Here is an 18,447-nt window from a genome sequence, read left to right as displayed (position 1 = left end):
AATGTTAAAAAGTCAGAATCAAAGTGATAGTTAAGTGATCCAGCAAAAAGAAAAACTGGACAGTTGTCTAAATTTTATCTGAATTTTAAAAACTGTGAAATATTTAAAATATGCTTAAATACATAGAGTACAGTACAATGAACATTCACATAACTCATCTTTATTGATCTTAAAATTCTGTCCTATTTGTTCAGTTTTATTTCCTAACAAAAAGCCCCCATGAACCTCTCCCCAACTCCATTTATCTTCCTCGTTGCTGTTGTTCAGTCAGCTGTGTTCTACTCTTTGACATCTAAATTCCTAAATTTATTCCATGAATAAATTTGCTTGACAATAATGGTCAACACAAATAAATATAATAAAGGGCATACTAAAAAGTGCAAAGAAGAAGGAATTATTTGGCATCTAAGTCCCAGGTTTTGGTTTTTCTTTGCAATATTCATTAAAATAGTTTTGCCCTCGCTCACTAAGAACAATGAACAAACTTCAAGTAACACAGTAATCAGTGGCAAAATTAATTGCCATCTAGATCGCTCAGTTTTCCTTCTTTCTTAAGTGATTCTCCTCTGCTTGGAGTAAAAGATAGCTTAATAAACGTTGCCTATGTTGTTCTAAAGGAGATTAGTTACTAGTTATAATGAAAGGTAGACACGACTAAAGAACAACAGAAGAGCAAAAGCTGATTTTTCTGCAAATCTCTTATCTGGCACTTCTGTGTATCTCTCTCTCAACAATAAAGTTGAGGGAATTCCCTGACTGTCCAGTGGTTAGAGCTCCATACTTCCACTGCAGGGGACACGGATTCCATCTCTGGTCAGGCGAACTAAAAAATCTTGCATGCCCTGAGGTACAGTCAATAAATAAAGTGCAGAATGAAGTATTATAAACACTGAGGTTCCATCTGAATGATCAGAGAGCTTCACTATATTTAGAATATCTTTACTATTAAAATTAATTGGATTATATCCTCTCTGACAATCCATCTATTTCTACAGTCAGTTTATAGTAACTGTAACTGTGCATTCTCTATCTCATATTAGAACTATAAAATGTGAGAACTAAAAAGCATTTTATTTTTAATAGATAAGAAATGCAAGGCTTGTAATGCTAATATTTTTTCCAAGGTCACATAGGGAGCTAATGGCCACTAGAAATGCTTTGCTGTATTTTTTTTATTATTCCTATGTATCCTGTCCTCTCATGCTTCAGTTTGGGACCTAAGCATTTTTGGTACAAGATTCAGTTTCTATGACTATATCCCTAAGGGTGGAGATGCTTGAAGATCCCAAAGACTTTTCTTGAGTCCCAAGCACAGAGGAAGTAGGAGGGAATATGAGAAATAAATGGAGAATAGTGGGAGTCAACTGGTGGGTGGTAGAGAAATAAGAGCAAATTGAGATCTTTCTCTAACCACAATCTCCTTAGAGAGAGAGCAGAGGAAAAACATTCAAGAAAACATATTTCTTTTCAAAATATATTGTGGGAAAAAACCCTACAAATTTGCCTTTCTGAGAATACCTGCCAGACCTGGCTGCTACAAACCAGCTTGCTAGCATTTAAAACTATTACAGTTATTTATTTTCCACTATAAATGCTTTACACTCATTTTGTGAGGATATCATTATTCTGCATCCTAAGATGAAATTAACAAGTATAAAAATCAACTATATTGTACTGTAAATGGATAAAGCAGATCAATATTAAAACATCTGTTGTGAGCAATGATTTTTAGAATTTCACTTTAGTCTTTTTTGTTGCTGTTTTGGCTGATGCTGGGAAAGACTGAAGGCAGGAAGAGAAGGGAACGACAGAGGACGAGATGGTTGGATGGCATCACCAATTCAATGGACATGAGTTTGAGCAAGCCCCAGGAGATGGTGAAGGATAGGGAAGCCTGGCGTGCTACAGTCCACAGGGTCGCAAAGAGTCAGACATGACGAACGACTGAACAACAAAGAGTCAGCTTAATTTTTTCAGTTACTTTTACTTTACGTTCACTGTAAAAATAAATGCAGTTCACAGAATTCCTTGGTAGTCCAGTGGTTAGGACTCTGCTTTCACTGCCCAGAGCCCAGGTTCAGTCTCTGGTCAGGAAATTAAAATCCCACAAGCCCGACAGTGTGGCCAAAATAAATAAATAAATAAAGCACAAATGCAGTTTTATTCTAGCATGTAATCAATAGCCTTTGAATAAATTAATACCTTCATCTTCCAGACGCCCCACGCCCATTCTACAGCCTGGCCCTCTCACACCTGAGAGAAACACATTTCTAACGTCCGTCATTCCTGTACTGCAAGTTCTCTCAGTATTTGTCCATCACTTGCATAACATGTATGAGACAATCTAGATTATGTCCGTTTATTAGCATTTAGAAAGCCATTTGGAGGTAAGGATGGTGGGGCTCATGTTTTCTTTCTGCTTCTCCGAGTGTCCAGCAGAAATGTGCATATTCAATGAACTGATTAATCACATACAGCTATCTATTTGTGCCTGGCATGGAAAATCAAAGACTGGGAGGCACTAACAATAATAACCTTCAGAGGACCAATGCAACAACCCAGAATCCAGAGCATGACTTCCTGCACATGAAGCCAATCATAGTGATAAATTCTACTGGTCTTCAGGCTTGCTAGCTTCTTAAACTGATTCATTGGAGAAGCAATCTATTAAAACAGTAAACAGCAGCAGCTGTGGAGTCTGATAAATCTGTGCCTCTACCATCCAAGTGCTGCAACCTTGGGCAAATTATTTCATCTCTGCAGGCTTCAATTTCTTCATATTTAAGATAGGCATGATGATACCTGCCTCACGGGGCTGTTAAAAGAAACTGACAATGCATGTAAACAGCTTAGCAGAGTAAAGGTCTCAATAATGTCATTATTACTTATTTCTACTGTTTTAACTTTTAAAAACTTTACAATTTAGCTACAAAAATATTTCAAGCACTCTAGCTTCAAAGTCTGCATTATTATCATGGACATAAGTTTGCTTAGCATCTACTCCATTCCACATTTCATAGTTTGGTGATGCTGCCGATCTCAACACACCAAGGATGGGTACATGAGGCAAGCCTAGATTATAGTCTCCACCATTGTGGAAACAGAGATACGTCCCAAGGGTAGACAAAGCAGAGTTAATCAGAGTCCTTCCCAGAAACTTCAGGTGCTAGAATAAAAACTTTCCTTTTTTAAAGGGGTTATTAAGTTAGGGCAATACATTCCTACAACTGCTGGCGCCATCTTAGCTGACTACACAGAATTAGATTCTCCACAGCAGATGTTGCAGCCAAGATAATTTGAGCCTTTGGATCCCTCTGGACCTAAACCTAGATCCACCCCCAGTCTTAGCAGTTATATGAGGCAATACATTCCACTTCTGCTCCGTTTGGTTTGGGTTTCTGCAAACCAAAATAATTCTTACTAAAAAAACTGTCTATGTCTGTTCTGATAGACAAAGATTTTTCTCCATCCCAGTCTACCTCTGGCGTCAGGGTCCACCTGCAAGCTCTAGATAGTTTTCTTTCCCTAGTTATAAAACAATAATCATAATACAATCTTGAAAAGTTTCTTGAAGTGTATATAAAACTGATGTTCAAAAGAGAATGCTGAGACTAATAATTTATTATGCACTTTGGAGTTTCAAGAATCTTGTGAAATGCTCCAACTAGCTCGCCTGTACCCAAGCAAAGGTATTCTTCTTGCTTTCCCTTTACAGCTGTTTATAAAGTTTCTAAATCTCTTAACTAATATGGTAATTTCTCATTTAATCTCTAATACGAACCTCTGGTGGTTTTAGAACATTGGTGTGGGTGTCAGTTGTTTATGTCTGCCTACCATCCATTCCCCCTTCTTTTGGTAACATCAACTTGATTATCTTTTGAGAAACTCCCATGTGATTTAGGCCTGGCTAACTGGAACATCCCATTATCTCCTGCCACATGCCTGGAATATATGAGTGAGGTCCAATACTTCTGGCAAAATGACTGGGAAAGAGATACTACAAAGATCTCAGTTCTCTTAAAAATTAATTTATGGATTTAATACAATTTTAATCAAAATCCCAAAGGATTTTTTTTAAGAAATGATAAAACCACTCCAAAATTTATCTGGATAAATAAGTAATTACACCAGCCTCTAATTATTCATTGTTATTTTTCCAAATTCTTCTTGACTGGTGTAATCCACTTGAATGATCAGTTATTAACTGTTAAAGTTACAACATACAGTATGGTTACAAAACACTCAAATAAAAAGTCCAGAATCAGATTGCAGAATATAAAAATTAAATATATAAACAATGGTGCAATTCAAATCAGTGAGGGAAGAATGGGTCATCCCTACAGTGGCAGGTATGTAGCATGTGTATTATATACCTCAACACAGCACACTCATTGCAGATGTCCCTAGTTAAGCATAGACTGTTCTCCTGCTGCACCCAGATATGACTTTGGAATCTTTCCCCACATGGCACTCCAGGCAGCCCCATCAATCTAGCAGACAGTGCATACAAGAGGTTATTTGACAAATGCTGAGACAATCGTTAACTATTTGGAAAAGCATAGAAAGTGGAATGTCTTGCATACCTATGTCAAAATAAACCTGGTGTAGATTAAAGAGTTAAACGTAAAAAGTGAACCCGTAAAAGGACTAGAACAAAGCTGTTGCAAAAGAATGTTCTCAGAGAGAAACAGAGAAGCTCTGAGATGAGGAGACATGAGCAAAAGTGGAAAGCGTAGTCCTCAGCACTGCCTGGGTCCTTGACATTTCTAAGGCCTGGCTGCTCAGCTTTTCCTGGAGTCCTGAGACCTGTCTATATCTTTCCAATACTTTCACCCTTCAATTTGAACTGGTGGTGAAACCAAAAAAGCCTTGAATAACACATGTGCATTATCTTTTCTTAAAAAAAAAACAACTCGTTATCAACTGATTTTACCAAAAATAAACCTTTGTCTCTTTCAATGAAAAATCAAAACTTCCCAATTTCCAAGTGTGAGGTGTAAATATTTTATATATACAACAGCTTAATTAAATTTAAAGATAAAGATTCAACTTTCTCATCTCTCTATCCCATTAACTTTACTTTCATAAAGCATTCTGAAATACTTGTAAAATTAAAAACAAGAGTAGAAGATGGTAGAAAGAAAAAAATGTTGCAGAAAAGTCAAAGTAATTTTTGTAAAAAGCTGCACTTTGGGATTTCCCTGGCAGTCTAGTGGTTAGGGCTTTCACTTTCACTCATGGGGTACTAAGATTGGCAAGCCACGAGGTTTGGCCAAAATAAAAGGTTGCACTTCACATATTCTTCACTAGTTTACATGTCGAATCATTCTAGCAATGTCATGGGAACCGAATCACAGAAACCAAACCAAATTTGAGTTTTGTAACTCTACTCTTTTTAAATCTACTGATATCATAATCACTGGCACTCTGTTTATATACAGAATTATTTCACAAATTTTTGTTTTCACACTGAAATCAAACACACATTTTATGAAAGACTCAGTGCATATTCCTTAGAATGGCACTTAAGTAACTAAATCAACTGTTACTTCTCCAGATACAAAATATTAAACTCACCCAAATATACCATCCTTTCTCCAGAAGCCCAAAACTCCTTTCGCTAATCTAGGGGGATAAAACCTTTAAAGGAAGAATATGTTCTTATGCCATGTGACTAGATGTGATGTTTATAAACTAAAATTTTTCTTCTCAATCTCCACAGCCAGCTGACAAGAGCTACGCTGCCTAAGGGCTTTATAACATGGCTGAGTGCTCCTGCTGTCCCTGTCCCAGAGTTAATTCACTATGTCCAATCTACCCCCACATCCTGTCATTTCTTCCTTCAAAACAGTGGCTCTCTAGTTTCCACTCCAGCGACTCTGAGTGATCAAATTCCTGTGCTAGTAACAGAGGCCAGAGATTCTCTACAAGTGCTCAAACTTTGGGTGTCCCAGGCAGTCAGAAGGAGGCTATCTGGGCAGGAAAAGGTCCCTAGTGGATTCTGCTGTTCCCTGGCAAGAAACCACCTGCCTTAAAGTGTTTCCTGAATTGAACCAGCCCCTGTTCCCAGTGCCACCACCGTCACCCCTCCAGCAGTTGCCATCTCTGCGTCGGCCTCCTCTTCCCTGCAACAGCTGTCCTTTTTCCTACCTTTGCTCTCTCCTCTCGCATTGCATCCAGAGCATCCGCTGCTGCCAACCCAACATTCTGTTCCCATCATGTCACCTCCTGGCTCGGGAATGGATCACATCAGTTCCCCATCCCTTCTCTCTCTTCAACCTCTCCCGGCTCGGGAATGGATTGCATCAGTTCCCCATCCCTTCTATCTCTTCAACCTCTCCCTTCTCGGCCGGCCTTTTCTCCTTACTGTACAAATAGGTCGCAATTCTTTCCCTTAAAACAAAATAAAAACCAAACAACTACAAAAGTAGGATTCTTCTTGGATACTTTATTCCACTCTAGTTACCACCTTTGTGGCATTTATTTTTCTGAGAAGCTTTAGAAGCTGAGAAGTATGGTCTATTCACTGCTCTCTGCTCCTGTCACTCAGCTGAAATTCCTCTTAAGAGAACTCTCATGATTTTGTTCTCTAATCACCAAATCCAATGGACTTCTATTTCCTTCTTGACTCCTCCAGCATCTCAAGATGCTGATCACCTTCTCCTTTTTGAAACCACTCCTTTCCAGATTTCTGTTCCTCCACTCTTGCTTTTAAATAGAGCAGCTCTGCAGGGTTCCATCCTGTCCCTACTTCTCTTTTTAATTTGCACTCTCCTAACGATTACATCGACACTTACGGCATCAATCACCCCTCCTACACTAACATCTCATGAATCTTCAGCTCATTTCTGACAGTTCTCTTGACTGCAGACGTGTACCAGCCTTCTGCACCAGGATGTCACACAGGTGACTCAAATTCTACAAGTCCAAAACCAAACTTCTCTTCCCCACAAAAAAACTAGTTCCTCCCCCATTCATTCTGGTTTCACAGTTATCCACTTTCCAAGGCCAGACATCTAGGAGTTATCCTCTCTCTCTTTTCCTTTCCCCCTCAGTCTCCAAACATCATTTAGAATCACCACTTCTATCTACTTAATGTTTTTCAGTTTCATAACTGTCCTATCCAGTCTCACGAGCCTCATGGTGTCGCAACAAGCTCCTAAGTGCTTTCCCTGACCTCATAGTCTTGAGCTCCTACACTCCGCATCTGCCATGCTCTCTGGCAGATTGCTCCTTTGTTTAAAGCACTCCTTATTTAAAGCACTTTAACAACTTGGGTGGCTTGCCAGATCTAAAACTCTTGATAGTACACACCCATCAATAAACATGTGAGTCTACGCGCTCATCCTACGAATATTCATTAAAGCACACATATTATAAAACACATACAAGACATAAACATCAAGAATGAATGAGATAAAGATGAAATAAATACCCTAAATATATCCCTGATGAAGTCATGCCATGATTAGCTACTGTATGATTCAAAGTACAATACAGCCTTATATAGTTCATTATTAATGGTAATGTGTTAATCCACATTTCAAATACTCTTCTTGATGATTTCATTTTTTAGGCTGACGTCTTAACAGACAGGATTACCCTGAAATGTGACAAAGAGCTCCTACCAGGAGAAAAGTAAAACTCTACTTTTTTGTTATCATTTGTATTGCTAGAATTATCATGAATCCAAGGTTTCTCTGTGCAAATCTTTAAGCCACCTGTTCACTTTGTAAAGATAAATGCAGTTAAAAGCAGATAATATATCATAAATCCACTCAACCAGGCTCAAGTAATAAGTTGCAATGATAGGAGCATAAAAATGAATAAAGTCACCACTCTCAACTCCTGTGCTCTGTGAAGTTTTCACTCTTCCCTGGAGACATCACCCTGTGTATCAAGTATGAAATGTCACTGTCTTATAAGACTGAGGAAGAGAACCAGGGTTATCTATAAACACTAATACAACTAAAGTTCTTCTTTTAGGTTTTAGGTTGCAAATATAAACTCCACTTAGAGACTACTGCTTGGCACTGCCCACAAGACCCTTACCAATCTGGTGTCTGCCCACCTTTCCAGCCCGCTCTGCTGCTACACCCTTCCCACACCTTCCCACGCTTCACTTCTCGCAACACACCAGCTACTCATCACTTCCCTGCCTTTGATAGGCCATCTCCTCTTCACTTCTACCTCTGCTTCCAGGGCACCATGTTCTCATCTCTTTTCAAACATGTATCACAGTCTGCATAATTGCTTCCCTACAAGCCTAAAGGGCAGGGATTCCTCCCAATTTTGAGTTCCCAGCATCTACCACAACACCTCACTTGCAGTAGATACTTAAGGTTGACAGAATGAAAAAGGTCCAAATTCCTCGGCCTGCTTTCAAGGCCTTGCATAATCTGGTTTCAATTTATCTACTTGGCTTAATTTTATTCCTCCAAGTCCATTCCTATCGTCACTTCCTATCACAAGTCATGCTTGTTCTGGCTTCTGCGCATGTTACCTCCTTACATTGAACTGCCTTCCAACTACAGAGAAGTGACTCATCCTTCAAACTCAGACAAAATTATCCTTTCCCCATGAGGTCACACTTGACTCTTCCATCCCCCAGTGGGTCACCTCTTCAGAGAATTCTTGAAGAGTGAGTACTATACATTGCAGCAATTACTCTCTGTTGGGTGGGTTCTCTCCCCAGTTTCAGTCTAAGTTCTCCGATGCCAGGGACCGACCACCTTCAGCTGCTTTTGCGCGCTACAACAAGATGATGCACATGAGACGCCGGAAGTTCTGACTGACTGGCTGTAGACAGCATGGTACCAGGGAGATAGCAGTGAATTAACTGGGTCTTAGTCCAAGTTCCATAACTGGTTAGTTACATGACCTTCAACATGCTTATTTGACCTCTTTGGTCATTAAGTCTTCATCTGCAAGGTGAGACTTTTTTTTTTTTAACAATTTTCAATATTCCAGGTAAGACTTTTCCTCATGCTCACAAGAAACATGAACATTTTTCCCCTAAAAATAAAGAGAAATTCTGAGACATTCAGTAACTCACTTAACATGAATGAACTTCAATGCAATCAACATCAGCCTCAAAGGACGGTGTAAAGGTCAAATGAGAAAATACACATGAAAATGCACATATAATTTTAAAACCCAAGTAAAAAACTTAAGGCACTGTCATGCTATTCAGTGGGAAATGCAAGCAAGCAGCATCATTTGTTCAGCTGGTGAGGAGAGTATGCTAGCCTAGCCAAGGACAGTGATTGAATCCTCAAATGACCCAGTCTGCTAAGCCCAGCAGAACACTGTTCCATAGCCACAGGCCCTCATCCCTCAGGTATAAAGATACACATCTGATCACAAAGTAAAGTAATCTTTATCCTTGAAGGACTATAGACCAGGGAATACATCAGTTGAAGTTCTGAGTTACAGTTGAGACCTAAATTAAAGCCCGGGTATGGTTTCCAAAAATGCTCTTAGAATTTTCATAACCACTCTGTATTAGAACCAATAAATTTCTCATATTTTTCTAATAATTTAGAGAGCATATTTTAGCAAGAAGGGGACTCTATAAGAAATAATCTGGTTACAAAGATATGGCTGCTCATATAAACATGCTTAATCACTCAAATGAAACACAATGAGGCTAGTCAAAAAAAACCAAAATCCAGAAACATAAAATGTCCTGACAATTTAGTGGTTCTTTAAGACACAGACTGATGAATATATATGGCAAAGTCTCAAAGAAAATATAAAATGTTTTCTCTAGAAGACTCTTAAACTTTCCAACACACAGTGAAGAAAACAGCAGTGTAAGAACCCAAACTAGCTTCTTCAAATGAGCAGCCTATTAACATCAGCAGTTAAATGTCCTTTAACATACACAAAGCATTAGTCATATATAACACTCAAAATCTCAAACTATAGATACAAAAATTATTTTCAGCTCTGAAATTAAATTTCATATCAGTCTACTTCCTCTATATACTTAACTATTTTCTTTTCCATAGCTTTGATAACAATAATTTTAGAATCATATTTACACAATAAAAGATGATTTTCCAGCAATATTCCAACGAGAATTGCTTCAAAATTTTACTGATCCTTTTCTCAAATTTCAGATCTTACGTTGAACACCATTCTGCCTTTCCTAACCTCCTCTGGAACACTTTTCAATGTGTAGTCTAATTCAAATATAAATTCTAGAAGCTTTCTGGATAGACTGTCTCTAACACAGAGATATAGTTTTACTCATACAATATGATGGAAGAGTTGTCACCCCTTTATGCTGAGAATCTGTGTATCTCTGCATATCTTAACATCAGACATTAGTCAAAATTACAAGTACACGGTTATTAGCAAGTTTTAAGGTTCTGAGCAACAAGTGTGAAGGAACAGGAACAATCAGAGGGATGGAAAAGTAAATGCAAAATTTAAGGATAAAAAAGTTGGCCTACATGAGAGATGACAGGAAAACAAGATTAGAAAAAGGGGTCTGCACGCAAGAAATGCAAAATCATTCTTGACCTATTCACCTAAAATAACTTATTCTTATCATGTATTTCTTTTCAAGTAAAATGGAGCCCTGGATTTTAACAACTTGATATTCTGGCTATTCTGAGTGTCTGTGTTAACTCGTAGCATACCTTCACGACCCAGTCCTACCTTCCTTATTCGGACTTTGTTTTCATTACTGTTGCTTACTGCTTCTATTCCCAGTTCCCCCAAAAGGCTCCCGGCACGTAAACTGTCAAATGAGCAACAGCCCTGTGAAGAGGTGTTATTATCATCCTGGTTTTACAGATGAGGAAACTAAGGCGCAACAAGGTTGAGTAACTTGCCTAGGGGTTACAAACCACTAGCCAGAAACATGCCCTGGTCTAGCTGACCACAAAGCCCTCATTTGTGCTCTAACCTCCCTGGGCAAAGTGACTTCTTCAGGTCTCTCACTTGTCTTTACTGGTGGTAGCTCTCTCCTTAGGGGAAGGCTTGATTCAAACTGGAACTTCTCCATCAACCTTTTCTTGGGCATCCTCAACCTCTGATGCCCACAAGGGTCTTTCTTTGTACTGCACCCTCTCCAGAGTTGTATTCTCACACTGTTTTTAGCCCTTAGCTGTACTATTTCTTAACTCTCTCTTATCTCAACTCCAAACTTCCTGAGGGCAGAAATCAGACTATCTTTAAGCGCCTCTGGCAAGTGGAAGAGCTGAATAAACCTTTGATGTATGAATGAATAATCCCTACAAATCCATGAGATTAAAAAAAAAAAAACAACCTTCAATTCACTGGGTTCCCTAACCACAGGCAACCAGAGACTACAGCTTTGCTTTGCCTGGGGGGTGATAAAGGCATGCCTAAAATTCCCTGCACTCACCCAAAGAGCATCACGGTGCTATGCTAAGGTAGTTTTTCAAGTTTTGAGACATCAAATGGAAGGATCATTCAGTTCTAAAACTCTAAGGGCTAAGCATAAAAATCTATCTTTTAAAAGTAGCCTTCCTGGATGGGTCACTAGCTCTCAATTTTAAACGTCTGACTGATTCTATGAAATCACTGTTTGCAGTGGTTTTGCATATTATAAGCAATTTTATTTTTATATCCTTTGATTTTTAAAGTTCAGTTTCATATCTCTCCACACATATAAAAACAAAAATGCCTTGTCTTTTAGAAAATGGGAAAATAAAGTAGAACCTGTGTTAGGTAAACAGACATTCACTAAATGTTATGCTGCCATTTGTAAAGCCTCCTTCTAAAAGCACATGCGGCCTATTTTAGGTGAATAAATACTGTGAAGTGTTTACTAGATGATTTTTATTTAAGTGGTGTGAATACCAGGTTCAAATTATATCTAAACAAAAACTAGATTAAAAAAATATAGATATGGGGTTAAGAGCTGAAACATCTGCCCATCACCACTGAGCACCACATAAATAGTACTACAGTCAGTATTCTGGCTCTAAGAATTTATAACCAAATTCTTAGCTAGCACAATTTCAAGATACACATTTATGGCAACTTTTTCTTTTTTTACACACATTCCACCCACACCGCCACAATTTATAATTTTACTCCTTTTATTAACACTAATTTCTGAGTAGTGCCTAGCCCCACCTAAGCGAAATATAAGTATTTATAAATAGGATATTATAAGGTGGGACACTGGAATTTCGCAATTAGAGCACATTAAAATATTTACTTGGAAACTAACACTTTCCCAAATGTTTACTAGCAGATTTAGGAAAAAATGAAAATCACTTTGCCAAGCTGGACTTCTGGCCCCTCAGTCAGTTTGATGACTGGCCCCTTCCTACCTCCACTCTCCACCCCTTCCCTTCTGTTCTTCCTCTGCCAGGAATACCCTCTTGACTCATCCCTGCCTATGTCCATCACTTCCTTGGAGACCTGGCTCAAGACTCAGCTTCTTGAAAAACTCCTCCCTGATCAAGCTGATTTCCACTACTTTCTAACTTTGCACTCCCTTGGTATTCATATAGTTTGCACTCCACAATCTATAATTTGTAAGTTGTTTTGCATTTTTCTATCATTTTCCCAACTAGACACCAAATAGAGACACATCATCTTTTATATTCTCTTCTATATAGCCAGCAATAAATGCCTCTTAAATGACTGAATGGGTGAAATAAGGCTGATTGCTCAAAAATTTCTGAAGTAATATTACCTCCAACATGCATGAGTCCTTCAAGAAGATAAAATTTATTTTGCCTTAGTTCCATAAAATACCCAGGTAATAGATCACATTCAAACTTAAAAGAATAATCCTGACTATTCAAACATAACTTGAGATTTAACACTTCAGGCTTCTGAATAAGCTTTAAAGCCTTGAAGCCTGTGAATGGTAGGAAGCTGGCACCCTGTCTCCTGCAAAAAGGGGCAAAATTCTAGTTGGCAGTAAATATTCAAACACGTGAGCCTCCACTGTTAAACAAGGCTCATTAACCACACAAACTTGCTGTTTCAGCTTTCTGGCTTCGATGAAGTGCTATGATCTCCTTTGGTTATTGTTGAGAGCCAATGATGGGTTAAATTCCCATAAATTAACCAGCGTTTTGGTGGTTTGCCCAAGCATACCGCTGGCATCGGTGTGGATGAATTTTTTTTTTTTTTTTTAACAGACCTGCCTGCCCTGAGAAGCCAGAGGTGAGTGAAGAAAGCGTCACTCAGGAGGCAAACGGAGACCTTCAGAAGTCCTGCTCTAGTTCTTCGAGTCAGCTTAGCGTGCAGAGGCGGGGCTTCAAGCACGGCTGCTCCAAACTAAAACCTTCCTAGGGGACTGCAAGCCACACTTCGGCGGCTGCCCAACTTTTCCTGCAGGGAGCATCAGTTTTTCCATTCTCAAAGCCCCAGCAACGGGGTTGTGGGGAAGCCTGCCGCCAGCAGAGGGGAAGGTGAGGTCTCCGGGTGGGAGGGAAGGGGCTGGCCCCGCAAAAGGGGGCAGGGTGGCAGAACAAAGTGAGCGCCGGCCAGCCCAGCCCAGCGCCGCCCGCCCGCCGGCCCGGCTCACCCTCCAGCAGCACCTCCTTGCCCGCGCGCTTCAGCGCCTGCACGGCCTGGTCGTGGGTGGCCTGGCGCAGGTCGGTGCCGTTCACCGACAGGATGGCGTCGCCCAGCCGCAGCGCCCGGCTCTGGTCGGCCGCCAGTCCCGGGAAGATCTTGGAGATGAGGATCGGCATCCGGTTCTCGCGGCCGCCCTTGATGCTGATGCCCAGGCCGCCCGCCTCCTGCTTCACCACACGGACGCGGCGCACCGGCGGTGACGCGCCCGCCTCGCCCGCCGGGCTCCGCGGCGGCGCGGGTGGACTCGGGGGGCCCAGGCCGCGGCTCGGGCTCCCGGGCAGCGAGTCGCCGGCGCCGCCGCCGTTCGGGAGGCCGTTGAAGGCGGCCGCCGCGGGCCCGAGAGCAGGCTCAGACTCAGCCGCCGCGGCGTCGCCTGTCAGGCTCAGGCTCTCCCCGCTCAGCTCGGCCACCACTCGGACCCAGCGCTCCCTCAGGAGCAGCTCCACCAGCCCCGCTTTGGTGGCCCGCGTCCACACCGCCATGGCCGGCCCCGCTCCCGCCGCCGCAGTCGCCGCAGCTACCCTCATTCCAGTGAGGCAGCCTCGGCGCTTCCCTCTTCCCGCCCGTGGGGGCGGGCCCGGCCCCGCCCTCGGCGGCGATTCATTATTCATGAGGCCACGCCCACCTTCCGGAGGTGTCGGGAGAGGACAGCCGAACCGCTTCCGGGAGGTTAAGGAGTTGCCCGCAGTCCCGTGGGTTACAGTGGTAGCTCGCGTGGTTTGGGCTCTGTCTCACCTTCTCCCTCGTACGCCTCCGATCTCCCCACCCCCAGCTCCTGACCTCTACCGTGCAACTCGCCAGAGCTGCCTGGGCACGGAGAGTAAAATCAGCTTCGAGAGGCACTTTGCAAGCCTGCAAGACCCAGTCGCAGGTACACTTTTGCATTGATTGGTTTACAGAACGAGTTGCAGATTCACTTTTGCATTGATTGGTTTATGGAAAGCTCCGCCAAGTGTGCTCCTTTTTGAGGCCTGGAGATGAGATGAATAAAATGCACCACAGCTGAGAGTCTAGTTGGGGAGGAAAAATGATAATCAGCTAACCTGATGTTATAGTATGTGGTGAGTGTCAAGTAGAAAATGCACTGTGAGCAGAAGAGAACATTTAGTTGGGCCTGGGGTCAGCCTTAACAGAGGTGACAATGAAACTCAAAAGTCCAAGCATTTGTCACTCTGTTTTGTAATCCCGTTTACTTGCCAGTAATGTCAGAGGAAAGGTATCTTTAGCCCCGCAGCCACGATAGATAGGTCTCAAAGATATCTGTAAAATGATGGTTACTTAGGGAGATGCCAGAATCCAATGTCAACAGAGGATAGGGTCAGTGGCAATGACAAGATACGAGTGTAAAAAGCCGCATATAACCACATATTTGGAGGTGTTTGGACTTGAATTTGTAGATCTAACTTTCTCACCCTGGAGGTCATGGCTTTATGTTGGGGCAAGTGCACATGGGCCTCCCCAGAAACACTGCACAATGTAGGGCCTGCAGCAGCTTTTATCCAAAGATATAGGTGATACACTCCACTTGCTTCTTCCAGTTTCATGGGCTCCAAGAGCAGAAAGTAACACAACATTGTAAAGCAATTATACTCAAAGGAAAAAAAGACATTGATTTAGTAGAATGGGGAGAATAAATCAGCTATCTCACCTTAAAATTACAAAACAAAAAAAAGAGCTGAGGAAACTGAGGCCCAGAAAGTCAAAGATTCTGGCCCAAACCCCACAATGAAGAAACAGACAACTCACGCCTCCCACCCTCCTGGTCCAGTGTTTTTTTTTTTTTTTTTTTTCTTTTTAAAAAAAGAAGTCCAGACCTCAAGGATGAGGTCCAGAAATCACGCTGGGAAGATCGATCTCAAAAACATGAGATCACCGTGCCCTCTAACGTTCCTTTTTTTGGGGGGCAGGAAAAGCAAAATTCCCCTATTTTCATTTGGGCAGGAGGGGAGCTGGTGGGGGGGGCGGAGAAGGGGGATGCCAGCCCAGGGAGTGTACACCAACTCCTGTAAAAGGGGTTTGTATACCTGCTTGCTCATGAAGTTCATGTTGAAGCTCGTAAGCTGTATCCATACAACACTCTGAATGCGCATTCAAGTATGGGCAGAAACTTTCAAAGAGCCTCCTATACCAGAAGTGAAAACAATAAAAATAGAGACTAGAAGTCACCCAGAGCCCAAGTGAAGAAAGAATTCACAATGAGAAGAGTGTCTTACCCCTAAAAAATCATTACAGCAGAATCCTCTTTGCAATTGGCAGAGCAGGATTTTCCAAGCTGCAAGTGTCAGCAGAAGCTCAACCCTCCAGCCTCTCCTAAATCAACTGCAGTGAGGCCAGCTCACTGTTCCGGCAGGTCCCAATGTGCCCACGTGCACCTGCAGTCACAGACGTTTCTGGCTTTGCTCCAGCTGAGGCGTGAGCCCCCAGAGGCCTGAGTTATGTGAAATTTCTGCTTATTAGAGAGCACTTGGCAGCTGATTCCTTAGAGTATAAGCAGAATTTTGAACCTTTTACGTACATAATCACCCAAAGGTTGGGCACTTGAAGATACCCTGATGAGCAAAAGGGAAGTGCTGGAAATTCTTTCCAAAAATGTCATGACCTTTTGGTCAACAGAACTGAAGGAAGTCATAGATCTTACAACTAAATAGTAGGTGAGGGCACTTACATAAGTTATATAGCAAAATAACCCTAGGAAGAGAGAAGGTAATGGAGATTGATATTGGGATTCCAAACTATTGAACTGGTTTTATAAGCTCTTCCATCAGAACTTAAATTAATTTTCCATATTCTCTTTCATCACTACAGATTGGCCAAACTCACCCAGAGTCTCCCAAGGACGCCCCACACATTCCTGCTGGAGGCCATCCTTCTAAACGCTCCCTGCCCCTTTTAACCACTTAACCACCTTGCAAGATCTCATCCCAGTTTTCTCGTCTTCCCAATTTGTTGGGATTCTTTTTCCTTTGAACAACTTTATTCTATGCCTTGCTTGTTTGTCTAAGTAGGTTACAGAATACAGGAGGGCAGGAACCACCCATCGACTTCCTTTTGTTCCCCACTCTTCCAAAAATACCACCTTGCAGAGAAGGAACTCATTAAACACGTGATTGACTGAAATTCAGTGCCTCCTGTGCTGCAGTCATTTCAAATAATCCCTCTGAAGGTTATTGGTTCCTTGCAGAGTGAAAATTGCCATCTAGGAAATCTCAAATAGTCCGTGGAAATCTACTTACTGTGGATAATGAAATCTGAATTAAAAAGAGTACACATCTGTTCCCATAGTTTCTTAGGGATGGCAAGACAAGCACACGTAATTCTTTGAACAAGCATGCTATTTTATCTGCCTCTAAAAAAGGGAATGGCTGCGATAATTCCTAATCACCTTTCATTCCTGTCACCTATCAGTAGGTATTCTCTGCTCAAGCTGTTATCTTACCGTTTTCTCAGAATAAGGCAGGCATCATCACTACAATACTTTAAAGTGAGGGGGTTGGGTTAGCACTCTCAGATCCATAATTTCCTACAATTCTGACTCAGGCTCTGATTCTAGGCTCTCTCAAAAGCCAATGACCCTTCTTCCCCTTTCTTCTTTTCTCTCATACTACGTGTGCGATATAGCATGGTAATTAAGAGCACAAGGTTCAGCTCTGTGATGACTTAGAGGGGTGAGAGAGAGGCTACAGAGGGAGAGGATATATGTATACATATGGCTGATTCATGTTGTTGTACAGCAGAAACTAATACAACGTTGTAAAGCAATTATACTCCAATTTAAAAAATTAACAAATAAACCTGTATCAGGTGCTTGCCTCAAACAAACAAAAATAAAAGCACAAGGTTCAAATCATAGTCTGGCCACTTACTAGTTATATGACAGCACTCAAGGGACTGAGGTCATAGGCCTCAGTGTTCTTCGACAAACTTCAGACATCTACCTCAAAGGGCGGCTGGGACGGTTGACTGGGATGATGGTTGCAAAGTGCTTAGCAGTACTGTACCTGATACGAGTTCTATGAAGAGTGCTGCTGCTGATCTCATTACCTGCTGACCTTTAGCAGCAGCCACAATGAAAACCTTTGGAAGAAACTCTCCAGCTGAGAGTCTATACTTTATCGAGGAATGAGTCCACCATCCTATTATTTGATTCCAGGCTTAAAGGGCAAATGGCCAAATTAATTTTGGTAACAAACAGATCTTGCGTAAAGCTACACTTCGGCTAAAAGGGAGTACAGAGTGCCAAAAGTCCGCCAAAGGAAAGAATTAGTGGATCTGGGGCTGCTTCCAAGGTTTGAGTGTTGTGTAATTTCATGAGGAAGGAGGGCCTCAGGCAAAACTGCAGCCCTTAGCAAGCCTGAAGGTTACACCACAAAGGCGGCCTGATGCCAGAGGAACAAAAGCAAGAGCTGCTCAGTCACTACTAACGAAGAGGCCAGAGGGAGAAAGCAGCTTGGAAGATAACCAATCCAACATCCAACTCTGAAAAAATATCCACCCGTTAGGGAACAGTGAGATCAACTGTCCCTTTCGACAGTATGACTTTGTCTTCCAGGAGAAATATCCTAGAGTGTGTTTTTCTCTCCAGCACAAACATGAAGTGCAAGAGGAAAAGGCGCCTACAGTACCCTTTAGCTGATGCAAGCGTATTTTAAAATTCATCCCACCAAGATAAATCACTATCCATCTGAAACCCACAAAAATGGATTAACTATCTCAAGCGTTATAACTGAAAACCCACATCTGTTAACCACATTCCTAATGAGAAGCAGCTGGTGACAGTTTTGTAGTTCTGTGACTTTCCTTTTAGGAAAATATTAGGACATTAACAAGCAGAAGTTTAGTTCATTGAATCCACTTAAGTTACGGAAA

General features: G+C 41.6%; 1 protein-coding gene and 1 long non-coding RNA gene across 3 annotated transcripts in view; one reads left to right on the top strand and one right to left on the bottom strand.

Annotated features, from left to right (window-relative positions):
* SNTB2 (syntrophin beta 2) overlaps nucleotides 1-14,135 on the bottom strand; it is a 69,806-nt gene extending 55,671 nt beyond the window's left edge. For both annotated transcript variants that reach the window (XR_008704577.1, XM_055554256.1), the window contains exon 1: nucleotides 13,529-14,135. Coding sequence is in view for 1 of the 2 variants with exons in the window: in XM_055554256.1 (XP_055410231.1) it covers nucleotides 13,529-14,108 (580 nt within the window). In the remaining variant the exon portion in view is untranslated. The remainder of the gene's footprint in view (nucleotides 1-13,528) is intronic.
* A 77-nt stretch (nucleotides 14,136-14,212) lies between these two features.
* Nucleotides 14,213-16,641, top strand: LOC129632540 (uncharacterized). The gene is made up of 2 exons (XR_008704579.1): nucleotides 14,213-14,452; nucleotides 16,387-16,641. It is a non-coding gene; the product is annotated as an uncharacterized LOC129632540 (long non-coding RNA).
* Nucleotides 16,642-18,447: the final 1,806 nt, after the last annotated feature.

The sequence above is a fragment of the Bubalus kerabau genome, chromosome 17 (genome assembly GCF_029407905.1).
Source record: "Bubalus kerabau isolate K-KA32 ecotype Philippines breed swamp buffalo chromosome 17, PCC_UOA_SB_1v2, whole genome shotgun sequence".
NCBI lineage: Eukaryota > Metazoa > Chordata > Mammalia > Artiodactyla > Bovidae > Bubalus > Bubalus kerabau.
The sequence above is the reverse complement of the archived record's forward strand: the minus strand, read 5'-3'. Positions and strand labels throughout refer to the sequence as shown.